Genomic DNA, 25,289 nt, shown 5'->3' on the forward strand with positions numbered 1-25,289 from the left:
CCCCTGTTTCAATCCAGGGGGTCAGTGTTGACATTGTGGAGGACTATAAATACCTTGGAGTACACATTGACAATAAACTGGACTGGGCTAAAAACACCACAGCACTTTACAGGAAGGGCCAGAGTCGTCTCTATTTTTTGAGGCGACTGAGGTCCTTCAACATCTGCCAGAAAATGCTGAGGATTTTCTATGAGTCTGTTGTGGCCAGTGCGATCCTCTATGCTGTTGCATGCTGGGGGAGCAGGCTGAGGGTCGCAGATGCCAACAGACTTAATAAACTGATCCGTAAGGCCAGCAATGTTGTGGGGATGGAGCTGGACTCCCTCAAGGTGGTGTCGGAGAGGCGGATGCTGTCCAAGATAAAGACAATGTTGGATAACACCTCCCACCCACTCCATGACATGTTGGTCAGTCACAGGAGCTCGTTCAGTGAGAGACTGAGATTACCCATGATGCACCACTGAACGACACAGGAAATCATTCCTGCCTGTGGCCATCTCCCTGTACAACGCATCCACTTAACACACTGTTTACTGCTATAACTACGCATGTTTCTTGTTCAGCTATTTATTTATGAGTGACTTATGTATGTATGTATGTATATATATGTATATATTGTACTATTCTTAGTTAGTGTATTGTCTGTCTTGTCTTAATGTTGGTTTATAATGGAGCACTGTAACAAAAAATAATTTCCCCCAGGGATCAATAAAGTATTCTGATTCTGATTCTGATTTAAGATAGGAGAGGTCTGGGATGAAGTCATTTGTTTGTTGGCTTGAATAGTCATGCAGGAAAACTCAGTTTTGTGTTAAATTGGTTAACTGTTAAATATCAATTACATTAACAAAGTCACAAGAATAACTCGGACAAGAAAGTCACCTACACCTCTACACCTAGTCTCACGATAAAACAAGGTCATTTCTTATTTTTGGGTTACAAACAAGTCCAGTTTTAGTTACTGACAGCAGACTAAATGATAAAGATAAAAACAATGTCAACCATGTGGCAATGACAGTTTTTTTTAAAAGACATAAATATTTCGGCCAATACAAGATAGTAAAAATTCTTTCTTCTTTGAAAAACAAATGTGGTGTTCCAACGTTTGTAGTTGTATTTCACACTGATTGTTTTATCATTTGGACAATAAAGTTGAAATTTCCAGATTAAAGTAAAAAATTTATTTTGAGAAGAAAGTCGAAATGTGGAGCTTACTTTTGTTCTTTCAAGATAAAAAGCCACGTTTGCAAAATGCCTCGTGCAGATAAGCTAGTGAAACAAGTCGATGGGCCGTCGTGTGACACGGCACACATCTTCTTTCTTGTACGAGGGTAAACTATTGATAAGCTTGCATCTGTCCACTGTCATTGTATTTTGTACAAATGCACTCTTCCAAGTTTGTGTTTTCACATGTGACCAAAAGCTTTTCAACATCGTTGCACTCATGACTGTGTTTATGTTCTAAGACAAATCATTTCTTTCCCTGTTACTAAAACCGACTCACAGGGAACAGCAGCTGTGCCTCTCCACATTTCTCAAAACAGAATTATGACTTCAATCTCAAAATGTGGTCGATAATATTTTGTTTTCTTAATGAGACCCTAATACTCTTCCGTAGATTTTTCACAAAGTACAATTTTGTGCTGACCAACAATAGTCTAAAAAAATGCAGCCATTCAACATATAATGTGTAGCTCTGTGTAGCGTCCTATTGCACGTGTACCAAATATAACTCCGCTTGAACAAAACAAGCGCACCTAAAGCAGGGCGGGGCTTTCAGCAGCTACGTCACAGTCGGTGCTGCTCGCTTACTCGCTGCGAAGTGTTGTTATGTCAGGTCGGTATATGTAACTTGTACGTAAGCAGCACTTCGGTAATAGCTGCAGTTTTTGTGGGAATCACAGAGGACATAAAGAAATTCAGGTAAGATACAAACATGATGTAGTTTGTTTTGTAGCAATGACGCTGAATGATTGTCGGATCATCACCGGCGGCGCTGACAGAATATTTCGCGCTCTGCCGGTGATGGTCCGACAAAAAGTGATCTCCGGTGTTTCAGTGCGGTGTGTGTAATATCTTTCCTTATTAAGTGTGCCTATGTAATGGCACACTTATTACTATTCGACAGATTTATTATTCTTATTATTATTTTTCTTCCGCCTGAAATTATGAGACGACCCCACGACTCTTGGTAGGGATTCGTCGCACAGTTTTCCCCAAATTCCCAAAAAAAGACCCATTTTCCCCCATCCATTTCGATGGGGATGGGCCCGAAAAAAGGCGCCAACACAGACCACTTTGAAGGCCTACCGCTCGGCCATACTTTGTCGTACTTTAAACGGGTCACAAGATTTTGGACTTTTATTGTCCAAATCCTCGTTGCGATATCTTTTACGGTTGTTTCACAAGAGCAGTTTAAGTTTTAGGAAGATTTAGATTTTCACGGGATGTTCGCCCCACTGTCAACTGCCAAAAAACCAGAGTGTGGAGAATAATTTAAAAAATTTGTCTTTCTCGTCCTGTCCCACCCAAACTGTTTGCCCTACATCAATAATTTATACATCAAAACTAGTATTAATAAATAATCTACATTGAAAGGGGTTATTTGATAAAAATAAAGAAATGACCTGCTTTGAAAGTATCTTCATCGCTCCGCGTAATTGTAGTGCTCTGTGTTTTATAACCCATATACATCACGTTGCTGCCCTCTGCTGATCTCTCCTGTAAAAGACATTTTTAATGTTAATGAGCATTTTACATTCACAAATAAAGTATAAAAAGGGAACTGGAGCTATTACCTCATAACAGAAATGATCTTTCTGGCTTGACGTCATTCAAGAGAGATATGTTTGACATATGTTTTACAGATTATAGACCAACACGTCACAACTGCTAAATGCTGACAATCTGTTTGCGGCACAACTTTTTTGAATTTTCTGGTGAAGTTGAGCACAGGTTAAACCGATAGTAACCGTGCTAGTTTTTTAAATGCTGATGCCTCAAGTTATTGTCACCAGTTACCTAACAGGGTTACATCACAGGCATGTAGTCTAACCATTGCTTGGTCATTTATGCGCCTTCTTAAAGAAGCATGCTGAACTGAGCTCGCTTGAGATTCACTTCAGAAGCAAACACATTCAAAATCGTTTAGAGGCCTGTACCACGAAGATGAGTTTTGGCATATTCAGGTAACTTCAGGGTTAACACTGAGTTTTCTCTGCTGCAAAGGTGGTTCACTCTTCCCAGAGTACATCCCCATGGCCACTATGCTTACCAATTCTGACGTCATCATGACACCATCTTTGTGTCATGCGACAGCTGCACCGAAGTGTCTGTGACACCAGATATCTATGTTCCAGTCGATTCTCTTATTTAAAATATCAATATTTTAGTAATTTGGGGTAAATTCATTTAGTTTGTCATTAACAGGAACACAGTGGAGAGTACATGTATTTTTGGGATCGTCTAAAGGGGCCAATATTACCTGCTTTGCTCACCGTTTGTTGTTCATCATTTACACCTGCTGTTAAGGGGCAAGAAGCTGCTGCAGTATTCTCCTAAATGACAGGTCTCGCCACTTGGACAATATTGCGTCATATGCAAACTGTTTCAACACTTGGACACACTCTCTGAGCTTGCAGGATTCTCATGAAAATGGTGGTTATTAAAATCCTGCTCCTCTTAAATAATCAGGCCCCATCTTAACTTAATGACCCTGTAGTACCATATCACCCTATTAGAGCACTTTGCTCTCACACTGCAGGCTCACTGCTGGGGGCTTCCCATGATGCATTCAGTATTTCCTTTTCAGTCACATTCTTCACTCACTATGTGTTAACAGACCTCTCTGCATTGAATCGTACCTGTTATTAATCTCTGTCTCTCCTCCACTGCATGTCTTTATCCTGTCTTCCTCCCCTCGCCCCGCAGATGGCCCCGCCCCTCCCTGAGCCTGTTTCTTCCTGTTAAAAGGGAGTTTTTCCTTCCCACTGTCACCAAAGTGCTTGCTCATAGGGGTCATATGATAGTTGGGTTTTCTCTATATGCATTATTGTAGGGTAAATGGCCTGTATTTGTATAGCGTTTTACTAGTCCCTAAGGACCCCAAAGCACTTTGCACATTCAGTCATGCACCCATTCACACACTAAGGTCTACCTTATAATATAAAGCGCCTTGAGGCGACTGTTGTTGGGATTTGGTGCTGTGTAAATAAAATTGAATTGAAAATTGAAAATCCAGGCTGGTATCGATGATACTGATCTGATACTGATACTTTGTACAAAAAAGTAATGTGTGGAAACTCAAAAGCAAAAGTAATGTATTTCAAATTATTCTTTCATAAAGAATACAAGACATCTTACTTACTTACTTAGTTACTTACTTAGTTCCTCCTACGCCGAGCGGCGCATCGGGCAGCTAGTGATCTCCATCGATGTCGGTCAGCAGCGACTGCTTCAGCTTCGTCCCAGGCAATGTCGACAGTTCTCAGGTCGTCCATAAATACAAGACATCAGACTTCTTGTTCTAATTCTTTAATTAGGAAGAATTATCAAACAAAAAATTAAAAACACCTGAAAAGTCAATGCCTACATAGAAAAATATTCAGTTAGTGATCATGTGACTGAAAATAATAATATAGCTGAGAAACATTTTATAGACACATGTTATTATCTATCTTATTAAATATTTTTTGAGTTGAATTTCCATTATCTTGTATTTATTATAAAGGTTTTGCAATGTGGGCAACATGGTGGCATGGTGGTTATTAGGGCTGGGCCATATCATACCGTTCACCGCTATAATGTTGGGCAACGATAACAAATTGAAATATGGCGATAAAATATGGGTAAAACGCGCATGCGCAGTGCCTTTGTTTTCATATGCACATGGCGGAAAAAGTATGGCGGCTACGGAGAATGAGAAGAGTGAAAGTGGATCGTTGAATGAAACGAATGAACCTGAACTGGTTTGTAAAAATGCTGCAGCTTCACTGGTGTGGAACTGGTTTAGCTTTCGTCCCTCAGATACACAACAAAGCACTATTTTTGGTAGCGCATGCTAGTGGGCCGTCGTTATTACCGTGTTGTTTGGAAAATACGGCGCACTTAAAATCAATCCTTTGATTTTTCTGAAAGTCGACAGAGCACCTTATAATCCCGTGTGCCTTATGTATGAACTCTGGTTGTGTTTACTGACCTCGAAACGATTTTATGTGCACGGCGCTCGAAAATCTGTCAAATGCTTTAGTACGACTTTGCTAAGCTACGAAGCCGGTTGTCGTTAGCAACCACGACGGTTAAACAATGGCGTGGCTCCACCGTCCGCTTATTAATATATTGACCTTTCACAATAAAGCTCAAGATCCTGTTGAGACTTTTAAAAATAAACGAAATCCCGTGAAAGAGTATTCAGAGTGTTTACAGATGAGAAGCATAAAAGAGGCATCAGGTGCTAAAAAATAAACCTTAGACTCAAACGTTAGAACAGGCTTTTCCCCGCAGCACGCCGTGTAATAAATACTCACAAAGAAAACGGCGCCGTTACAACTTATGTCTAAAAATGTATCGTTTCATGCATCGGTTAAAAGTCTCAACTCCAGGTACACAGCGCCCAGCTGAAAACACTTCACGCAAGTCGAGCTGCCCGAGATTCACAGAATTTACAGAAAATGTTAAATTTTTGTGATTTATGTCGTTATCGGGACGATAGATGTCTTATATCAGGATATGAGATTTTGGTCATATCGCACAGCCCTTTGTTGATTCATGGTTTTCTTCAGTTTTTGTTCTACTGCAGAATATTTTTAAGGTTATCTGCTATAAAAAGCCAGGCCAGAAAAATCTCCTTCATGTTTTTTTCTGTTTTATCCTCAGTTACTTTGACACTGTCTGAGTCAGACCTGAATTGAATCAATAATAGAAATCAGTGTTGATACCCAGCCCTAGTCAGCAGCCTAGGCCTGACAGAAGTGGATGCAGCTGTGGGTAATGAGAAAAGATGAAAAGAACGATTGATAACTTTTTCGTTAAGGCCTGAACCATCTGAAATTCATAGCCAGCTCTGACATGGAGCCATCAACCTCTCAGGTTATGTCTAACACCGGTCCGGAGACGGCATCCCATAATGAGCCACACACGATTGACTCTGAGCCAGAGCCCACTGAAAGTAAAAGGGGGACGTGTATACATTTCAAAGAGAGTGGTTTGACCAGTTTCCCTGGCTAAGATACAGTAAAGCTGACCACCTGATGCACTGCGTTTACTGTGATGAGTGTGGAAAGACCACAAGCGGCAATACTGCATTTGTGACTGCTGCTTAGGGCTGGGCGATATAGCCTAAAATTCATATCGCGATATAATTTGAAGCACGTGCGGTAACTGTCATGGTCCTGGGTCGGTGACCCAGCGCTTTTAGTTTATTATCATTTTCTAGTTTATGATGATGATGATTATTGTTTGAGTTCTATGTGTTATATTCGGTCTGCCTTTGAGTCTGCGTCTGTGTCTCTGTCTGTCTATGGTGTCAACCCGTCTGTTTGTGAAGCTGTCTGTTTAGTTCTGTGTCTTGTTTGGTTCCCCGTGTTTGAGTTTCCTGCTTTATTGTGAAGGTCTCTGTCTGATGTGAGTGTGTTCAGTTTACGTTTCCCCTGTCCCGTCAGCTCCGATTCCTCCCAGCTGTGTTGCCCTCCTGTCTCTCATTCCCTGATTACTGGTGTGTGTATTTAAGCCCTGTGTGTTCTCCTGCCTGTTGCCGGTTCGTCTGTGTTCCTCCGTGTCAGTCTGTGTTCCTCGGTGGCCTGCTCGTCGTCTGCCTCTCATCCTCTTGTCGTATGCTCCCAGGTCTGTTATTTTAGTTCTCCCAGTTTAGATGTTTTCAGTTATTTGTCATGCCCCCACTGCTTGTTTGCCACTACACCTTGTAAATAAACTTCACTAGCGTTTTCATCCACTGCTTGCATCTTGGGTCCTCCTTCCTCCACACCACACGGCTCGCCTTCCCAGCCGCGACAGTAACGATATATATCACGATATATTCTTCTGTATAACGTATTTCCCACACTATAAGGCACACTTAAAATCCTTTAATTTTCTCAAAAATCGAGAGTGTGATTTATGTATGAATTCTGGTTGTGCTTACTGACCTCGAACCGATTTTGGCTGCAGAAATCTGTTAAAAAATGTTTTAGTACAACTTTGGTAAGCTGCACTGCTTGATGGATTGTCAGAGCATTACGGCTGCCGTAGTGAGGAGCTCCGCGGAGTAATCTGGGTCCAAAACTCCGTCCGTTTCAGGTCCCAAAGTCAAACGAACACTGAGAGTTAAAAACGGTCTAAATTCTTTCATCATCAGCGTTGCTGCTTTACCAGGTGTAACAATTAAGTTTAACACCCAGGCATCCATGAAAACAGAATTTATTAAATTTCACGGAGTTAGAAGTTAACAGGAAGTTAGCTCGCTAGTTTACACCTAAACATGACATACTATGTTCTGACTGAGAGATTTTTGAAGCTAATTCAAACGTACAGCTCTGCTATCACTTCCTCTTTTTTTTTTCTTTTTTTTTTTTTTGCCTGTCCCGTTTGGCTCTTTTGCCATCAGAATCATTGTCTAAAGGCAAAGAAAGATGCCCAACGGATTTACTTTACCAAATTGACCATCCCAGTCTTGCCATAATGGTCCATTTGATTCACCTTTTATTGTTTATTTTATTTTCACTTGCTGAATACGGGACAGACTTGACTGGAGGAAAGAAGGGGAGAAAGAAAGAGGGAAAGAGAAAGAGCTGAGAAGAGGGACGGGGGAGAAGGGCAAAAAACAAAAACCAACAGAATGGGCAGAAAGAAAAAGAAAAAAAATGCATATATCAGTCACCTGGGGCCCGTTCTTCGTACCTCACTAAGTAAGTTAGCTGGATTTGATTGTTGACGATTTTGCGTGATCCTGGATCGTTCGGTTCCCCGAAGCTCATCCGGGACTTGCTGTCGTAGCAACAGAGCCGTAAGCGTAAACCTGCTCGGGAGCAGGTTTACTTTATGTAAACAGGATTAGATCGCGGCCACGCAGGTATGTCCGCTTCATTTATACGAAAGCAACAGCGATATTCCACCACTGTTTCACCATAAATAAATATTATCAATGTAACTAAAGATAATGCAGCACTGGATCCTTTTATTGATGTCACACAGATACATACAGGTCATTTCCTAAAAAAAGGAAATGTACTATTAACATTGTCTGTGAAGGTTCTCAGTCATCCAGGTCATCGTAGTCAAAGGAGCTTGCAAAGAAAAGCGTCTGGACTTCTTTAAGTTGCTTGAAGACGTTTCACCTCTCATCCGAGAAGCTTCTTCAGTTCTAAGGTCAAATGGTGGAGAGTCCCAGATATAAACCTAGTGGGAGTTTCCCCCCACAGAGGGACAAAAGGACCCCCTGATGATCCTCTAATCGCCTGAGCCAAGGTGGGAAACTGGGCGTGGGTCCCAATCAGCCAGAGTTTCGGGTGTGTTCATTGTGAAACCTGGCCCCACCTTATCATGCGAATTCCTGAGGTCAGATGGCCCAGGATGTGAGTGGGCGTTAAGGCGTCTGGGAAGGGATCTCAAAACTGGATTATAGATGGCAGAGAGTTGGTGTCGTAAACCCCCGCCTCTGTTCAAAGATGGTCGCTCACAGTGGACATAGATGGCTTCTTTCACTCCTCTTTCAAACCATCTGTCCTCTCTGTCCAAAATGTGAACATTGGCATCCTCGAAAGAGTGACCTTTGACCTTTAGATGCAGATGGACTGCTGAGTCTTGTCCTGTGGAGGTGGCTCTTCTGTGTTGTGCCATGCGCTTGTGAAGTGGCTGTTTGGTCTCTCCAATGTAGAGGTCTGAGCATTCCTCGCTGCACTGTACAGCATACACCACATTGTTAAGTTTGTGTTTTGCAGTTTTGTCTTTCGGGTGAACCAGTTTCTGTCTGAGCATGTTGCTGGGTCTGAAATACACTGGGATGTCATGCTTGGAGAAAACTTTTACTTGTTCCCATGTTCTAGTGGGTCCTGTTGTGGCTCTAATGTGAAAGGGGATATAATATAACATAATATAATATAATGTAATGTAATATATTATTGGATAATATAGTGTAATATAATAAATCTACCCACTAGAACATGGGAACAAGTAAAAGTGGAATACAAGAATATTCTACAGAATGGTAATATTCATCACTGATATTGCTTTTAGTCTCTTGGAAAGAGACCCTGAAATAATCTGTTAGTTTGTTCATAACAGCAACCAAAAAAAGGGCAGAGCAGAAGAAGACAGGTGGTGGTCCTGCACCCCCTCGTCAACAAGTTGGTTAAGTGAATAATACCCTCACGGGAATATCGATATCTCTCTATGAGCACACTGTCGCGCTGAGCTAAAGGATCCTGTCTGTCCCGCAATATACGCTGGATTCTGAGGACTCTCCTTATCAATCTTGCACCTTCCACAATGGGCTGCTCGCGTATACGGACAGGACATGGCTGCGACAGGCTTCCCAAATCCACCTTCGCTTTTATAGCCGTGGTCTCCCATCTTGATTACACGAAGTAATTTACAATTACTACTCTGAAATATGAATTACATCTGTAATAATCACATACATGTAATAGAATGTTAATAGTTCATTTCCCTTTTTTAGGAAATGACCTGTATGTATCTGTGTGACATCAATAAAAGGATCCAGTGCTGCATTATCTTTAGTTACATTGATAATATTTATTTATGGTGAAACAGTGGTGGAATATCGCTGTTGCTTTCGTATAAATGAAGCGGACATACCTGCGTGGCCGCGATCTAATCCTGTTTACATAAAGTAAACCTGCTCCCGAGCAGGTTTACGCTTACGGCTCTGTTGCTATGACAGCAAGTCCCGGATGAGCTTCGGGGAACCGAACGATCCAAGATCACGCGAAATCGTCAACAATCAAATCCAGCTAACTTACTTAGCGAGGTACGAAGAACGGGCCCCTGGTATATAATGTTGTGCTACGTGATTGCTAGCGACACAGCTATGTTAGCATAACATTAGCACAGTGAAGCTGGAGGATGAACACCAACCTTTTTTCCACTTGAGAAAAGTTAACGTGAGGGATTCTGGTGGTCAGGGACAAATGCAATCGCATAGCAGGATGCTATACACGGGCCAAACTTCAGTCAGGAGAACAACTGAGATTATTCATCCACAATACGAGGTTAGTCATTAATATACTGAAACAACGTGGGAATAGAACAGCTGCGAGATTTTTTTTCCCCAGAAATCTCTCAGTCAGAACATGCTATATCATGCTTAGGTAACTAGCGAATCTAGCGAGCTAACGTCTAACTCCGTTAAATGTAATAAATTCTGTTTTCATGGATGCCTGGATGTTAAACATCATAGTTATACCTGGTAGAGCAGCAACGCTGATCATTTTATTAAAGATGGAAGAATTTAGACCGTTTTCAACTCTCAGTGATGTTCGTTTCACTTCGGGACCTTAAAGGACGGAGTTTAGGACCCAGATTACTCCCAGATTTACGAGCACCTTAGTCCGACAAATACGGCAATAACGACGGCCCGCTTGCATGTTCTACAAAAAAATGTGCTTTGTTGTGTATCTGACGGACAAACACCAAACCAGTTAAGTTGCACCATTTTTACAAACTAATTCTGGTTCATCCGTTTCACTCAACAATCTGCTTTCCCCATTCTCATTCTCCGTTACCGCCGTGCTTTTTCGGCACTTCGCATGCGCGTTTTACCCATATTCTATCGCGATATTTCATTTTCTTATCGTTGCCTAGTATTGTACCGGTATTACCGTGAACGGTATAATATGGCCCAGCCCTAGTTGCTTGAAGACGTTTCACCTCTCATTCAAGAAGCTTCTTCAGTTCTAAGGTCAAATGGTGGAGAGTCCCAGATTTAAACCTAGTGGGAGTGACATATGTCTGTGAAGGTTCTCAGTCATCCAGGTCATCGTAGTCAAAGGAGCTTGCAAAGAAAAGCGTCTGGACTTCTTTAAGTTGCTTGAAGACGTTTCACCTCTCATCCGAGAAGCTTCTTCAGTCCTAAGGTCAAATGGTGGAGAGTCCTAGATATAAACTTAGTGGGAGTTTCCCCCCACAGAGGGACAAAAGGACCCCCTGATGATCCTCTAATCGCCTGAGCCAAGGTGGGAAACTGGGCGTGGGTCCCAATCAGCCAGAGTTTCGGGTGTGTTCATTATGAAACCTGGCCCCACCTTATCATGCGAATTCCTGAGGTCAGATGGCCCAGGATGTGAGTGGGCGTTAAGGCGTCTGGGAAGGGATCTCAAAACTGGATAGAGCTGGGCGATATGAGATTTTTTCATATCACGATATGTTTTTTTCATTTCAGGCGATAACGATATCTATCACGATATAAGCCAAATAACTATATTTGTAAGATTTAAATGTGCCATTGCTCACAAGTAAAATGTGAAATAATCAGCAGCTTGTTTTTATTTAAATATTTATTTCCCATAATAAGTTCAACAGGGTAGATGTACTTAAGGAACATGAGACTTTTTCAGATAAATAAAGGCAAATATTGCAAACTACACAAAAGGCAGCCGCTAAAGCGTTTAAGTTTCAAAATAGAACAAACAAAACAGACTAAATTGTCAATTCCACTTAGAAACAAAATATTAATTCTAAAAATAAATCTTAGTTTGTTTTACAGAAGAACAGACAAAACTGACTAACTTTTGTCAATATCAAATAAACTGAGAACTAAAAGGAAATTCTCAATCTCTCCTTGTTGTATAGCTGAGCTTTTCAAACAGTTTTAACAGTTACTTTAGTCTGACAAAAGCCGAATGACGAATTAGCGCTTCCAGTCAGAGACTGAGGCTACGTCCACACGTACACGGGTATTTTTGAAAACGGAGATTTTCCGTTTTCGTTTTAAAAAATAATCCCGTCCACACATAAAGGCAGAAATGAAGGAAAACGCTGCTATGAACATGCCAAAGCAGCAGGTGGCGCTAGATTCCTAACCGTGCAGAAATGTTGGCCAATCAGAAGTCTAGAAGCCTCGGTGGGAAAAAGTAAACAAAGCTGGGGCATAGAAGCAGAACTGAGTCGTATGTGTGGACGGACAGTAACTGTGTGTATATGTAAGCATTTAAACACTGCAGAGAGTAGAATTAACAGAAACAGTATTGTAGAAATTCATTTCACCGAAACAATAACGTGGCGCACAGTGTGACGCATGCACCGCTTTATTGTATTTCCAGACTTGCTTTCGGCACAATTTACAGTGCACGCTACTCTGTTTTTGTCAGACTTGAAATAGCCGAAATACCTTCACACTACGGAACTTCTATGGCTCTTCCGTTCGACAATCTCTCCGGCGTTGGAACCATCATCTGGTTTTTCTTCGGTCACGCTCGGTTGATTTTTCTAGTCGGCACACTCATTTCCTCCATTACGCGCTGGCTCCTTTACCCGCTGGCTGCTTCCCAAACAAACACACGTGCAGCTTGGCACTTGTGCTGTACGTAACAAGTCACGTGACGTGACGCTGCGGCTGTGATTGGTTCGGCTCTGCGCTACTTAATTTGGATTGGCTGACCTTTTTTTTTTTTTTCTTTTTTTTAAGAGGACAAGAGCAGCGAGGTCTATCGCAATAGCTTAATTTCTCTATCGAGTAAAAGTTATATCGCGATACATATCGTTATCGTTCTATCGCCCAGCTCTAAAACTGGATTATAGATGGCAGAGAGTTGGTGTCGTAAACCCCCGCCTCTGTTCAAAGATGGTCGCTCACAGTGGACATAGATGGCTTCTTTCACTCCTCTTTCAAACCATCTGTCCTCTCTGTCCAAAATGTGAACATTGGCATCCTCGAAAGAGTGTCCTTTATCCTTAAGATGCAGATGGACTGCTGAGTCTTGTCCTGTGGAGGTGGCTCTTCTGTGTTGTGCCATGCGCTTGTGAAGTGGCTGTTTGGTCTCTCCAATGTAGAGGTCTGAGCATTCCTCGCTGCACTGTACAGCATACACCACATTGTTAAGTTTGGAAATAAACACTTATGGATATATGTGATGTCTTGATGAATCGAGCAGGTATTTGAAGTTTACGCAGCACCATTCTCACATGAATCATCTTCAAAGGTTTATTGTGTGACCCAGAAAGAGTAATATTTCAAACTCTGCCACTCTGCGTTCCTCTGCCACTGCCTCGTTTGAGTTTTGGACGAAATGGATTCTGGGATATTTCATTTCGTCATTTTGAGCTGATTGGAGACAAAAACAGCCAATCAGATTTTTTTTGCATCCAAGTCTGTGATTGGCTGGTTTTGTCTCACAAATATAACGGTGTACAGAAAGAGTTGAGCGCGCACGGGCAGAAATGTTGAGAGCGCGAGCGACACATTGCGAGCGAGCGCAAGTGCAAAAACTGAGCGAGAGGGGCTGCTGTGTGTGTGTGTGTGTGGATAATAGCAAACACTGAAATACAGTTTTTGCACGCAGGAATGAATTTTGTTCACTCAAATTCAGCTTTTCGTCGCTCAAAATAATTTTCTCCTCAAAATGCAACACTTGCACCTGCAAATTTTTTTTACGTGCGCTCAGAATAGTGGCACAAAAATAACGCCATACAACAGTGCAACCGTGACAACAAGTTAGTCTAGAGCTCTGACAGGTGTACTGCAGTCTTTATGCTTAGAGCCTAACCTACTCTCAAACAGGTTAAGTTCCAGATTAGAGATCAAGAAGTATGACATCATCACCCATTCACCAATCAGTTTTCCAGAAAATGGCATCACCATTCCTGGAAGATCCCATCAGACCTCCACAGAGTCCAAGGTTTAAAAATTAGGGGCTGGCTAAGAAACAAGCACTGATACAAAGCAAGTCTGTTTAAAAAGGAGGAGATTTGGAGATTGTGTGTTTTGGATGAGAATGAAACATGAAACTGTTCATTATAGTTGTTCATATATTGTTTACATTATATTTGTTACATCCTGCACACAACCTAACCTTTTCTCACGCAGCATGCTTGGAGCAGTGGTGATTGGCATTGGCACAGCTGGTTGTGTTAGGATCAGAGACATGCTGGTGCCACTACGTGGCAGTCCTGCAGAGAAACTCGCTGTCAAAGGATTTATATCCAGGTAACACACACATGCTGATGCAGCTCATTAATGATATGAGATATAGTGTATGTGGTCTTTGTCAAGCAAAATTATTGTCATAAATCGTTAGCTCATGATGAGTCCAGAGGTGAAGCTAACTGATGGATGTCACAACATTGCAAGGGCAGCAGTGTAAGCAGAGACAAGTTGTCCTTATTCCTACCCAGGTCCTCCAGCTCTTCCAGGGGTGCACTGAGTAGTTCCCAAGGGCAGCTGAGATATCTAATCTCTCTAATTAATCTGTCCTGGGTTCTTCCATGAAGACCTCTTCAAAACAGGAGGCATCCTAGTCATCATGCAGAGGAATAGTAAAACTACAGTGAGCCCTTAACCAAAGCACGTGGATAGAATGTAGGTCGATTGGTAAACCAGCAGATTTGTTTTCAGACTCAGCTCTGCACCAATCGATGTCAGTCTTCTCACTTGTGAGACCCTGAGAAATTCCTTCCCTTGGAGTAGCTACTCCCCTCCAATCAACGGGCACTCTGCCACTTTTTTTTTTTTTACAGAGGACCATCGCCTCAGACTTGGAGGTGCTGGTTTTCATTTGAGTTGCTTCCAGCTGGGCTGTTAACCACTCTAGCTGAATGTTATCATCTGATCAAGCCAAAAGAAACAAATCATCTGCAGAAAGCAGAGGCCACCCTGAGGCCATCAAACCAGAGATTCTCCATCGGAGCAGTCACAGATACAGTAGAACACTTCTTCCACCTCTTCAGTTGCCGAACTGTTTCCCAGGATTGGAACAGGTTCCAGCCCCATTCCAGGGTCTGGTTTCAGAACCCCCAAGCTGTGACGAGGTGAAGTCAGCTGTTTCCAGCTGGTATCTCTCAACCTCACACACTAATTCATGCTCCTTCCAAACTGGAGGCCATGACTTGCCATGTACCCATAAAAAGTCACAGTACACTACAGTGTTCACTGTCCCGTCCAACTCCATGAATTCAGGTGTGTAAAGTCAAGCACCCAGGGTTGCAGACTGTGTTTACGAACAGTTTGTAAGACTGTTAGTGAATTAAAGTTCATAGCGTTGTAATGTAAAGCTGTTATGTTGACAATCGGTGTATATTTTCATTTTTGTTGTTTGTGAATCTTCAGTCTCATCGGATGTTGTCTTAACTGTGACTACTGTATTCTTCCTTTTGCTTCTTTTGCTTTGGTTTACCAAAGGAGAAGCCTGGAGCCTCAGCAGGGAGTGAGTCGGATCTCACTGGAGGAGGCTTTGGGTAGAGACGACGTTCATGTGGCGTTCATCTGTACTGAGAACATGTCACACGAGGACAATGTCAGGTAAATGTCTGTGCAACTACAAAATGTTGTAGAAAAAATGTACAGGGGGTTGGGAATACTTAGATTACAAACGTGAAAGAGGTTAAACATCAGATTTAAGGAAATATGCTGAGTCATTTTTCCTGGAGTGGAAACCGCGCAATTTTTTTTCACTGAATCAGTAGCCAGACTGCATCTAGACTTAGTAACACATTGTTTTTCCCTTCGTCGGGAGCAGCGCTGGGCTCTCCAAATCACAGCCAAACAGGATCCCACATTCGTGATTTTTATTTCACAAACACTTGTTGTAATGACTAACTACTCCTGACATTTTGGAGATGTTTGCTCTTTATACAGTAAAGTTACAGCGGGATACAAATAACATCAGGCTGATCCTGCCATGATTTGTTCCCTCGGTTCAAATCACGGACAGACAGGATCCTACAGCTGTTTATGTTTTTGAACCTATTTCGCAGAGGAATTGAAAAATGTATTGACAGCAATGTTGAATATTATTACACAGGAAAAAACAACTACAGTAAAATAATGACACCGTGACGCCTCTGCCTTTGTAAATGGAGGGACAGTAACTGTGTGTGTGTATGTAAGTGTGTAAAACCTGCAGACAGTCAGATTAACAGTATTTTGTCTCTATCTGCCATGCTGCAATTCATCTCATGTAAACAATAATGTGGCCACAGCGTGACGTGATAAAAGGCGCATACCTTTGATGTTGTGTTACAAACTCCACACGTAAAGGCAAAAAATAAGTTTTAAAAAATCTCAGTTTTCTGTGATTTGAAACACGTTTACGTGGACGAAAGGTCCAAACACACAGAAACAGCTGCGTTTTTAAAAAAACCTGTGTGGGTGTTAACGCAGTGTAAAAGAGTTAGCAGTTTATTTTATTAATTTATTGCTGTTTACTTGCATTTGCTTAATTGTTTACTAAATGTTTGAGGTGTGAAATAAACCGCAGTGGAGCAAAATATGGGCGTGTGCGGTTGGAGGATGTGTTTGTGCGGGGGGGTCTAAACAAACGTTCAAATATGCCTAAGCGCTCATGTAAAATGTAATTACATATCTAATTTTGTCCCCAATAGTGCTCTATTATCTGACAGGAGTCTTTTTCTCCCATCGTAGAAAACATTTGTAACAAAATTCTGAATGTTTACGTGACCTACTACTTATTCTTGTTGCCTTCATTTTGACCAAGAACTCGTGTCTCATTAGGATGTTTCTGCAGGCACAGAAGCATGTCTGTGTTGAGTATCCTATGACCATGAGCTACAAGGCTGCGGTGGAGCTTTGGGACTTAGCTGAAGAAAAAGGTGATCATTTATGATTGTGTGCTACCATGCACTTTCCCTTTGCACGTCAAACGCTGAGTTCGGAGAAATGCTGTCAAACAGATAATTAAAAAGTGAAGCAATTCAGCTGTAACATCTCAGAGTAATGGAAGTTCCTTTTATTAAGTACAGTGTTGTCATCACTACTGCTGTGAGAACAGCATGAACATTTACCCCTGATGGTTCTGCAAGTGATCACTAATTCATAATAGCATTTGGATCGGTTGTTTTGCAGAAACACAGTTTGATGATACTGTGGGAAATGACTTTTTGTTTTATTTAAGAAAAATAGTAGCTCATTTTGGATTTGATTGCAGCAACACTTCACTTGTGTCAAGATGGGGAAACAAAGGCTAAAAAATATTTGTTATACTAAAAGAAACAGCTGAAGGAACATTTTGCGACAAATTAGGTTCATTGGCAACAGGTCAGTAATATGATTGGCTGTAGAAAGAGCATGTTAGAGAGCCAGAGTAATATTATGGGCAGAGAGTCACTAATCTGCAAAAAACCGAGTCTACAAAAGTTGTGGAACAATGTTAGAATAATGTTCTTCTGTTATGGACCACACAGACTAGATGTCTCCAACTACAGCAAATGATATTAATGATATATTAGATTCCAAGAATCTGGAGGAATGTCTGTGTGCATGGGCACAGAAAGGCTGAATGCCCCTCAGGGGGAGCTGCATTAAAAACAGACATGATTCTGTCATGGAAATGACAGCATGGATTTAGGAACGCATCCAGAAATAATTGTCTTTTAACACAGTTAGCAGGTTAAAGCTGCAAAGAAGAAGCCATCAGAAATCTGCTGTGGGCCAAACCTCTGAAGCTGAATCAAAATTTGAAATTCCTTCCCCAAAATATAAAGACGAGAGGGATCATCATGGAGGTGCATCAGACAGGAACAGACTTCAGAGGCTTTAGGGCAACATGTTTCTTCCAGGTTATACTCAGGGAGGGTCTTTGCATACCTGAGTAAGACAACAACATTTGGCACACGAGGAAATGAGATGCTACGCAGTGGCTGGCATCTTTTTGAGACACGTTGTCTTCAAATCAAAGTTGAGCTAATATTTTCACAACATTTTTCATAAATGGTAAATTTCCTCTGTTTAAACATTTGATGTTTTCTGTATTCTGCTGAGAATAAAATACGGGCACACATGATTGCATCGCCTGTTTGCATTTTGTGTAGCATGCCTTCTTTTTTTGTTTGTAAAAGTTTGAATCCTCTGATTCTCAGCAACTGTGTCTGTTTGTCAGGAGTGATTCTGCATGAAGAACACATTGAGCTGCTGACAGAGGAATACAAACAGCTGAAGAGAGAGGTAGAGGGGAAAACCTTGCAAGAAGGTACTCTTCATTTTACTGGTAAGAGACAGAAGCTAAAGAGTGTCTTTTTAAATAACCCTTGGGTTAGAGCTGGGCGATATATCGAGTTTTTAAAAAATATCGATATATTTTTATACTAGATATAAGATCTGACAATATCCTTTATATCGATATAGTCTATGTTACGTTATAATTAAACTTGCGGAGCCGCAAGTTTGCCTCTCTTTCGTCCACTTTCGTCTTTACGCAACGTTACTCGGCCTCGTCTCTCCTTCACTGAACACAACTCCCCCTCCTCCCCCATCGCTTCACCTGCAGGAAGCAACAAGATGGACACGGCAAATCTCCTTTAACGAGTTACTGCGCATCGCCCCGTGCGTGGGGCTGGACGGCGTCAACGTGTTAGCTAGCTAACCACGCTAACGAGCTAACCACGCTAACGCCATGCAGCCCAGAGGTGCTGCACGGACTAAAATCCTTTCATTTTCTCAAAAGTTGACAGCGCGCCTTATGTATGAATTCTGGTTGTGCTTGATGGCCGCGAACCGATTTTATGTGGTACACGGCGCTCAGCAATCTGTCAAAAATGTTTTAGTACGACTTTGGTAAGCTACAGAGCTGCACCGCTTGATGGATTGTCGGAGGATTACGGCTGAGCCTCGCGGAGTGATACGTACTGTGCTTCAACGTAATATTACCTTACTGTGTATAAGGACCATAAATGGCACCTGTTAAGAGACGTGGTTGCGAAGCGGATTTCAAACTCCAGGCTGTCAGTCACGCAGTACAAGTTGGGAACAGAGCAGCTGTGAAATCTGTCTTTGTTATTGTGCTCGGCGTCTTTTAGTTTACATTTTGACTGCACAATTGTGAGCTCTTTGTTTAGCACAAAAACAACCTTGTTTTCTTTTATTTATGGAGCATGATTATTTAATAAATGCTCATAATTTATTTTTGAGTAAATTTTATGTACATCTGCTCTATGTTAATAAAAGTGCCTGTGTGACATCTGGGACACAGCTTTGACTAAGAACTCTCTTTTTGTTCTTACTTTATGGCTTTAAAAAAATATATCGAGATATATATCTTATATCGCCATCCAGCTAAAAAATATCAAGATATGAATTTTGGGTCATATCGCCCAGGCCTACCTTGGGTTTAAAATCTGATCACGTTTCCACCAGCAGAACGTTACCCAGGGAAGGGAATATTGTGAGGATCTGCAAAGGATGAACTAGGCCCTCGTTTACAGTCCCTGCACGCGAGGCAGAAGCACAATGACCAGTGAAAACCAGATGAATATGAAAACTCTAAATATGCTTGTATGTGTATCTATGTATAATATTCTGTGCAGCACCTGTAGTGTTTAAAGAAAATTGTTGGTGTAGTTACCGCCTGTGATTTAAATAGTGAATTGTGTATCCTGTTTGTGTATAGCAGCCTGCAGACGTTTGTTTGCGACAGCACACGTCTCCTGAGCAATCCCAGCACATTCTTCTTCGGCGAGTTAAAGCATAGGAGTGGTGTGTGCTGTTACTCAGTAAGACTAAGTTCAGAGGTAGTAACGTTGAGCTTGGTATTTTTCAGAAACAATTGTTATTCTATACAAACAGAAATATAGAAATTTATGCTTTCTAAAGAAAACTCGTATCTTTAGAAATGCTATCCTTTGCAATCTTAGAAACAGTATTAGGGGAATTTTTGACAAAAATTTGATGTGAGGTCTAATAATTCAGTCATCTGTACGATGCTTTAAACACACAACAGTTCTCATCAACTCTAATTCAAACTTCAGGAAACTCTTAGTAATGTACGTGCTGTAATTTCTTCAAGGTGGAGCTTTAAAGCCTGGATTTGGTTTCCCATCATTCAGCGGCATCGCCCGCCTTACTTGGTTGGTTGAGTTGTTTGGTGAGCTCTCAGTATCTGCAGCAACACTGGAGGAGGACCCTGCTAACAGCTACAGCAAGATGACTGCAAAGCTGCTAACATCTGACAACAGGTACGGAGGATAGATCCATCTGAATGAAGAACAAGAGGAGGACTATACCCTAAGTGAAAATAGGACATCTTATCCCACATGTCAGCACACAAGACTGGGGGCTAGGGCCAACATCAGAGCAGGGTTGGACCAAACAGACTAACTAAACCCCAAACAACAGGAATGTACATGTGGATAATATTTCAAAAATCATAGCCAAAAGTCTGTTTGAAACATCACTCTTTTCTGTTGTCAGTTGTGCAGTACATGCGTCATAACTTCATTTCACCTAACTGGAATAAATAAAAGTATTTTTAAAGTCAGAAAGCCATTGGAGTAGCCACTGAGTGAGAATATGTCCCAGTCGTTTGGTTGTCATGACGAAAGGACAGATGAGAGGCGTAAATGACGTGTAATCATTTCATCTTATGTCCATCCAGATCTCTGACATGGATTGAGGAACGGCAACCAGGCCTCCCCCGAGCAAAAAACATCAACTTTCAGTTTGATTCAGGGCCTCTGACTCAGATTCCTCCGGCACCAAGAGGGACCGTGGGCCTTTTTATGCAAGACCTGATCCATTTCTCTGCTAAGCTGGCAGGCCAAGTGAGTCCTGAAGAGCTCCAGAGAGAGAGAGTCAGGGTCCTACACTGCCTGGAACTGGCAGGCAAAATACAAGAGCTTTGCCAAGGTTAAAGGGAAACTCCTTGATCTCATTGGATGATAGTTACATTTATACCCCTGTTTCAAAAAACATTTGGGATGCTGTGTGGAATGTAAATAAAATGCAGTGATTTGAAAGTCACATATATTTATACACTGTAAACCTGAATAAGTTACCAGAACTCAAAAAAATTGAGGCAATCGATTGCCTCAATTTTTTTGAGTTGATCAACTCAAAAGTCAAATTTTTCCAGAACATAAAAGTTTGGATTACATGGTACTTGTATCTTTTGAGAACGGTCAACTCAAATATTTGCAGTTAATATGACTTAAAGTTTCAAGTTTAAAAATTCAAAGAAATAAGTTCACAGAACTTATAAAAAATAAGTACACAACCACAACATTTTTATGTTAACAAAACTCAAATGTTTATTAGTTTGTGTTGTCATTATTTTAAGTACACGTTAGTCAAATATGTTGACTACTTGATACTTAAAAACATGTGACCCAAAACTTAAAATTTTTGAGGCAATTGATTGCCTCAATTACACTGAGTATCGGTAACTTAATATGCAAAAGTCATAAACATCTGCCATTGAACAGTATCTTGCCTGCTCCCTTTTAGCACTATGTTGAAATTAAATACATTTAAAAAAAAAAATTAAATTAATTAAAAATAATTAACAAAAACATTTATAAATTAAAATAAGTAGACCAAAAATTGTTTAGTCAGGAAAACTGTCAGAGTAATGAAAAATAATGCCAAATAATAATTAATAATATCAAAATGTGCTTTTGGCTCTCTGGCTAATATCTGAATAAGACAACAAGGCAGCAATTTGAGTGAATTACAATGCTATTTGTTTTACATTAACCAGTATCAAACAGTGAAATTTAGGTCATCTTGCGCAGCCCACAATGTTTTGGAAATAGTATTACGAAAAACATTAAAACATACAAAACATTAGTGTTGCTTTGCATTATGTTAATGAGAACAAAGGCACGTTGTATAGTTTGGACCTATTGGCTGAACACCTGTAGAGTAATGCAATAATGTTTTGAGGCATTATTTAGATGAAAGGAGAGAACTTTGAACTAGCCTTTTATAATGCTTCACCCTGCATCCTTCTTTCAGATGAGTTCCTACATAACCAAGTCATTCTTGAGGGTCTGTAACCTGGGTGACAGTTTACCACTTTCTAGACCAAATAAAATCTTTTGAGTAAATTCTAAAGTGTTGGTCAGGCCTTTGGGGTAGCTGAGGTGAAGTGCATAGATCAGTCCAAACATTACCAGGAAGGCTTCACCAAATCTGGGGAGACTGAACACGGCATCACTTACAATGACGACAGAGATTTTCACAGGTTGGTAGTGAACTGGACTTGTTGTGTCATGGTCACTGATGACAGTGAAGAGGGCCACTTCAACACCATCAAGCTCCAACTCATCAGATTCGTCCTGAATTAATGAAAAAGAGATACTAATCACAATCTAACCCAAGAAATACAACAGACGACATATAATTTCTCATTTTACCAACTCCCACTGAGATCCAATACCTCTTTTACAAGGGAGACCTGAGTCTCACTGTAAGAGGTGAAAAACAGAAGATCCATGTTCTGCACACATAAATCAGCTAATTCACCAGAGAATCAAGTGGTGTGAGATAGACTGAAACTAAGCTAAAGGAAATACACAGGAAAATGTTTTACTAAACATCTTATCACTTTCAACAAAACACCAATTCAGTTCATTCGTAGTGAGGAGACAGAAAAGACCATACATGGAAACCTTATGGGTAGACTAAACAAAGATAAGTCCAAACAGTGCATCAAAATACATGTTTGTACTTTGATGCACTGTTTATATACACAGTAGTATCTGTTAGATACTTAAGGACACTCACAGTGCAGGTTCTGAAAAATCCAGAGACATCCTCACGCAGATAGACAGGAAGGGCGTGGAGAACGGTAGTGCGCTTGGTGTGGATATCATGGATTTCCTATTTCCAGATAAAAACAGAATTGTATATACTGGTGAGTTTACTGAACAACAACAAACACAAAGTGGAGTAATAGCAAAATTCAAAAAGCTCATTTAAATCATTGAACCTGTCCAATGTTCCACTGGTTCAACCTATGAAATGTGTAACAATCTATTATTACCTGTTCATTGTGAATTCTTAGACTTTCAGCCAGGGCATCTGCTGTCTTCCCAGTTTTTGATGCCCTGGCTGAATAAGGTCATCAGTTGAGGAAGATGGCGGTCAAGTTCAGCGTAGAATGTATTGGGCAGGTTCTGATTTGTAATCCGCTGAAACTCTGCATACAACTACAGCAGAAGAACAATACAGTTCAATTTGAAGAATCTCGCACATCTTTATAAAGCAGCAAAAAGCTGCCACATGAGTAAGAATTACAATTTTCATTTTTAAGAGAGCTGATCCATATTACCTCAGACTCCATTTTTAGAGCAGGCCAGAGGTCCAAGAGCTCCTTCACAACCCTAACCCTGAACATATAGTTTAAAATATAGCGTTTCTAACAAGAAAACTGCTTGAAAGCACTCTCACTGCAGACAGGCATCTCCGTTGTGTAACTGCAGGGACAACGGGCTTGTTTGGACCCAACTATTCTGAGTCATGAGAGGGGGTTTAAAAATTTAGAGAGATTAAAATACTTTGTTTTATACTAGGCGACCAGGCGCCACCTCTAGAACAAGTAGTATCTAACTTTTTAAACAGCCTGCGACCCTCATTACAACAACTTAATGCTAGCTCTGCAAGCGCAAAGTTTCCTTCGGGGAGAGCAGCAAAGCACATAAAAAACACGGACCGACATTTCTGCTATTCTTTTCGACACGCACCCAAAATACAACTAAATATTCGTATTTTAACAATAAACTAATATCAACATTGAAAACTTACTGTAAGATGCTAGTTGCTGCCGTTAGGTCCAACTTTCTCCAGTCGTCCGTGTTGCCTCTTTGGTGCTGTTCCCGCCCATATACCTTCACTTCTTCTGTGTTTCGTATTAATGCTCATTAGCGCCGCCTTCCGCTTCGGAGGGTGAATCAGAGATTAACTCGGAATAAAAATTGATTCCTGCAGCTGCTCAACACTTACGGAAAAAATTAAAAATATATATGTAGGACACATTGATAAAACAATGAATATTAAAATAAATACATTTTGTCTTCCACTAATGCATTTAAGACAATTTGATTTTACTTATTTGGTGAAACACTTTGAGATTTTATTGTATTTTAGCATGTGCTACATAAATTAAGTTTATTATTAAATCCTACTTGAAACAACAAAAATAACAGGACTTTACCATTCTTATATGTCCTAACTTAACTGTGTTACGTTGTGCTTAAGTTATGATTTTAAGTGATGCTTACTTAATATAGAAATAGTTCAATTCAATCAAATATTATTAGTTTCATTTACTCAAAAAGAAGAACATGTTATACGAACTTGACATATTTAAGTTAACAGAACTTTTTAAAAACTTTGAGTATACACTACTTAATCTATTTAATTACTTTGAACATTCGGGTTTACAGTGTAGGCTACGTCCACACGTACACGGGTATTTTTGAAAACGGAGATTTTCTGTTTTCGTTTTAAAAAATAATCCCGTCCACACATAAACGCAGAAATGAAGGAAAACGCTGCTATGAACATGCCAAAGCAACAGGTGGCGATATATTCCTAACCTGTAGAAATGTTGGCCAATCAGAAGTCTAGAAGCCTCGGTGGGAAATAGTAAACAAGGCTGGGGCACAGAAGCAGAACAGAGTCGTATGTGTGGAGGGACAGTAACTGTGTGTATATGTAAGCATTTAAACACTGCAGAGAGTAGAATTAACAGTAACAGTATTGTAGAAATTCATTTCACCGAAACAATTACGTGGCGCACAGTGTGACGTCAAAAATGGCGCACACCTTTGACACTGCGTTTTCTGCGTTTTCTCTGTTTTTTTCGTCCACACGTAAATGCAAAAACGGAGTTTTCAAAACTATCCACCCTGGCCGGAGTTTTTAAAAATCTCCGTTTTCAGTGACCGAAAACGCCGTTTACGTGTGGACGAAAGGTGCAAACGCATAGAAAAATCTGCGTTTTCAAAAATACCCGGGTACGTGTGGACGTAGCCTCAGTTTATTCACAATAAAACAACAACCTTTATAAATATCTGGGAAGTGAGGAATGCTGCGTTTGTAGCAGAGGAATGTCGTCCCATTGTTGTGTGATAGAGAATTCAAAGAACTCTTCTTTTGAACTGAGCGCTGACAACAACCTGGATGTCCACGTGCCATCCATGTTTCCCAAAAACAGTTGCTTTAATCGTTTGGCTTTTTCTTTGCATGACATAATTTTAAACTGCATTTATGGATGACATTATTGACTTGCAAGCTTATTCCAGTTGGACTTTCTAAGTGGGGACATCCCAGTTGTTTTGGGAAGTCATCAGGATGGTGATGTACACTAATAAAGTAAATATTAAACCAC

At 40.7% G+C, this 25,289-nt stretch overlaps 1 protein-coding gene and 1 long non-coding RNA gene across 2 annotated transcripts; one reads left to right on the forward strand and one right to left on the reverse strand.

Moving 5' to 3' along the window:
- Positions 1-1,772: 1,772 nt before the first annotated feature.
- blvra (biliverdin reductase A) lies at positions 1,773-25,289 on the forward strand. The gene is made up of 8 exons (XM_026150397.2): positions 1,773-1,923; positions 14,036-14,155; positions 15,347-15,466; positions 16,679-16,776; positions 18,063-18,170; positions 19,965-20,133; positions 20,553-20,927; positions 24,345-25,289. Exons 2-7 carry the CDS (start codon positions 14,037-14,039, stop codon positions 20,806-20,808), a joined length of 870 nt encoding a protein of 289 aa, XP_026006182.1. The 5' UTR covers positions 1,773-1,923; position 14,036; the 3' UTR covers positions 20,809-20,927; positions 24,345-25,289.
- On the reverse strand, positions 21,179-23,004 carry LOC145421853 (uncharacterized). Its single transcript, XR_013903223.1, has 3 exons — positions 22,941-23,004; positions 22,682-22,777; positions 21,179-22,233 (listed from the first exon to the last, which is right to left on the reverse strand). It is a non-coding gene; the product is annotated as an uncharacterized LOC145421853 (long non-coding RNA).

This window comes from Astatotilapia calliptera, chromosome 18 (assembly GCF_964374335.1).
Source record: "Astatotilapia calliptera chromosome 18, fAstCal68.1, whole genome shotgun sequence".
Taxonomy (NCBI): Eukaryota; Metazoa; Chordata; class Actinopteri; order Cichliformes; family Cichlidae; genus Astatotilapia; species Astatotilapia calliptera.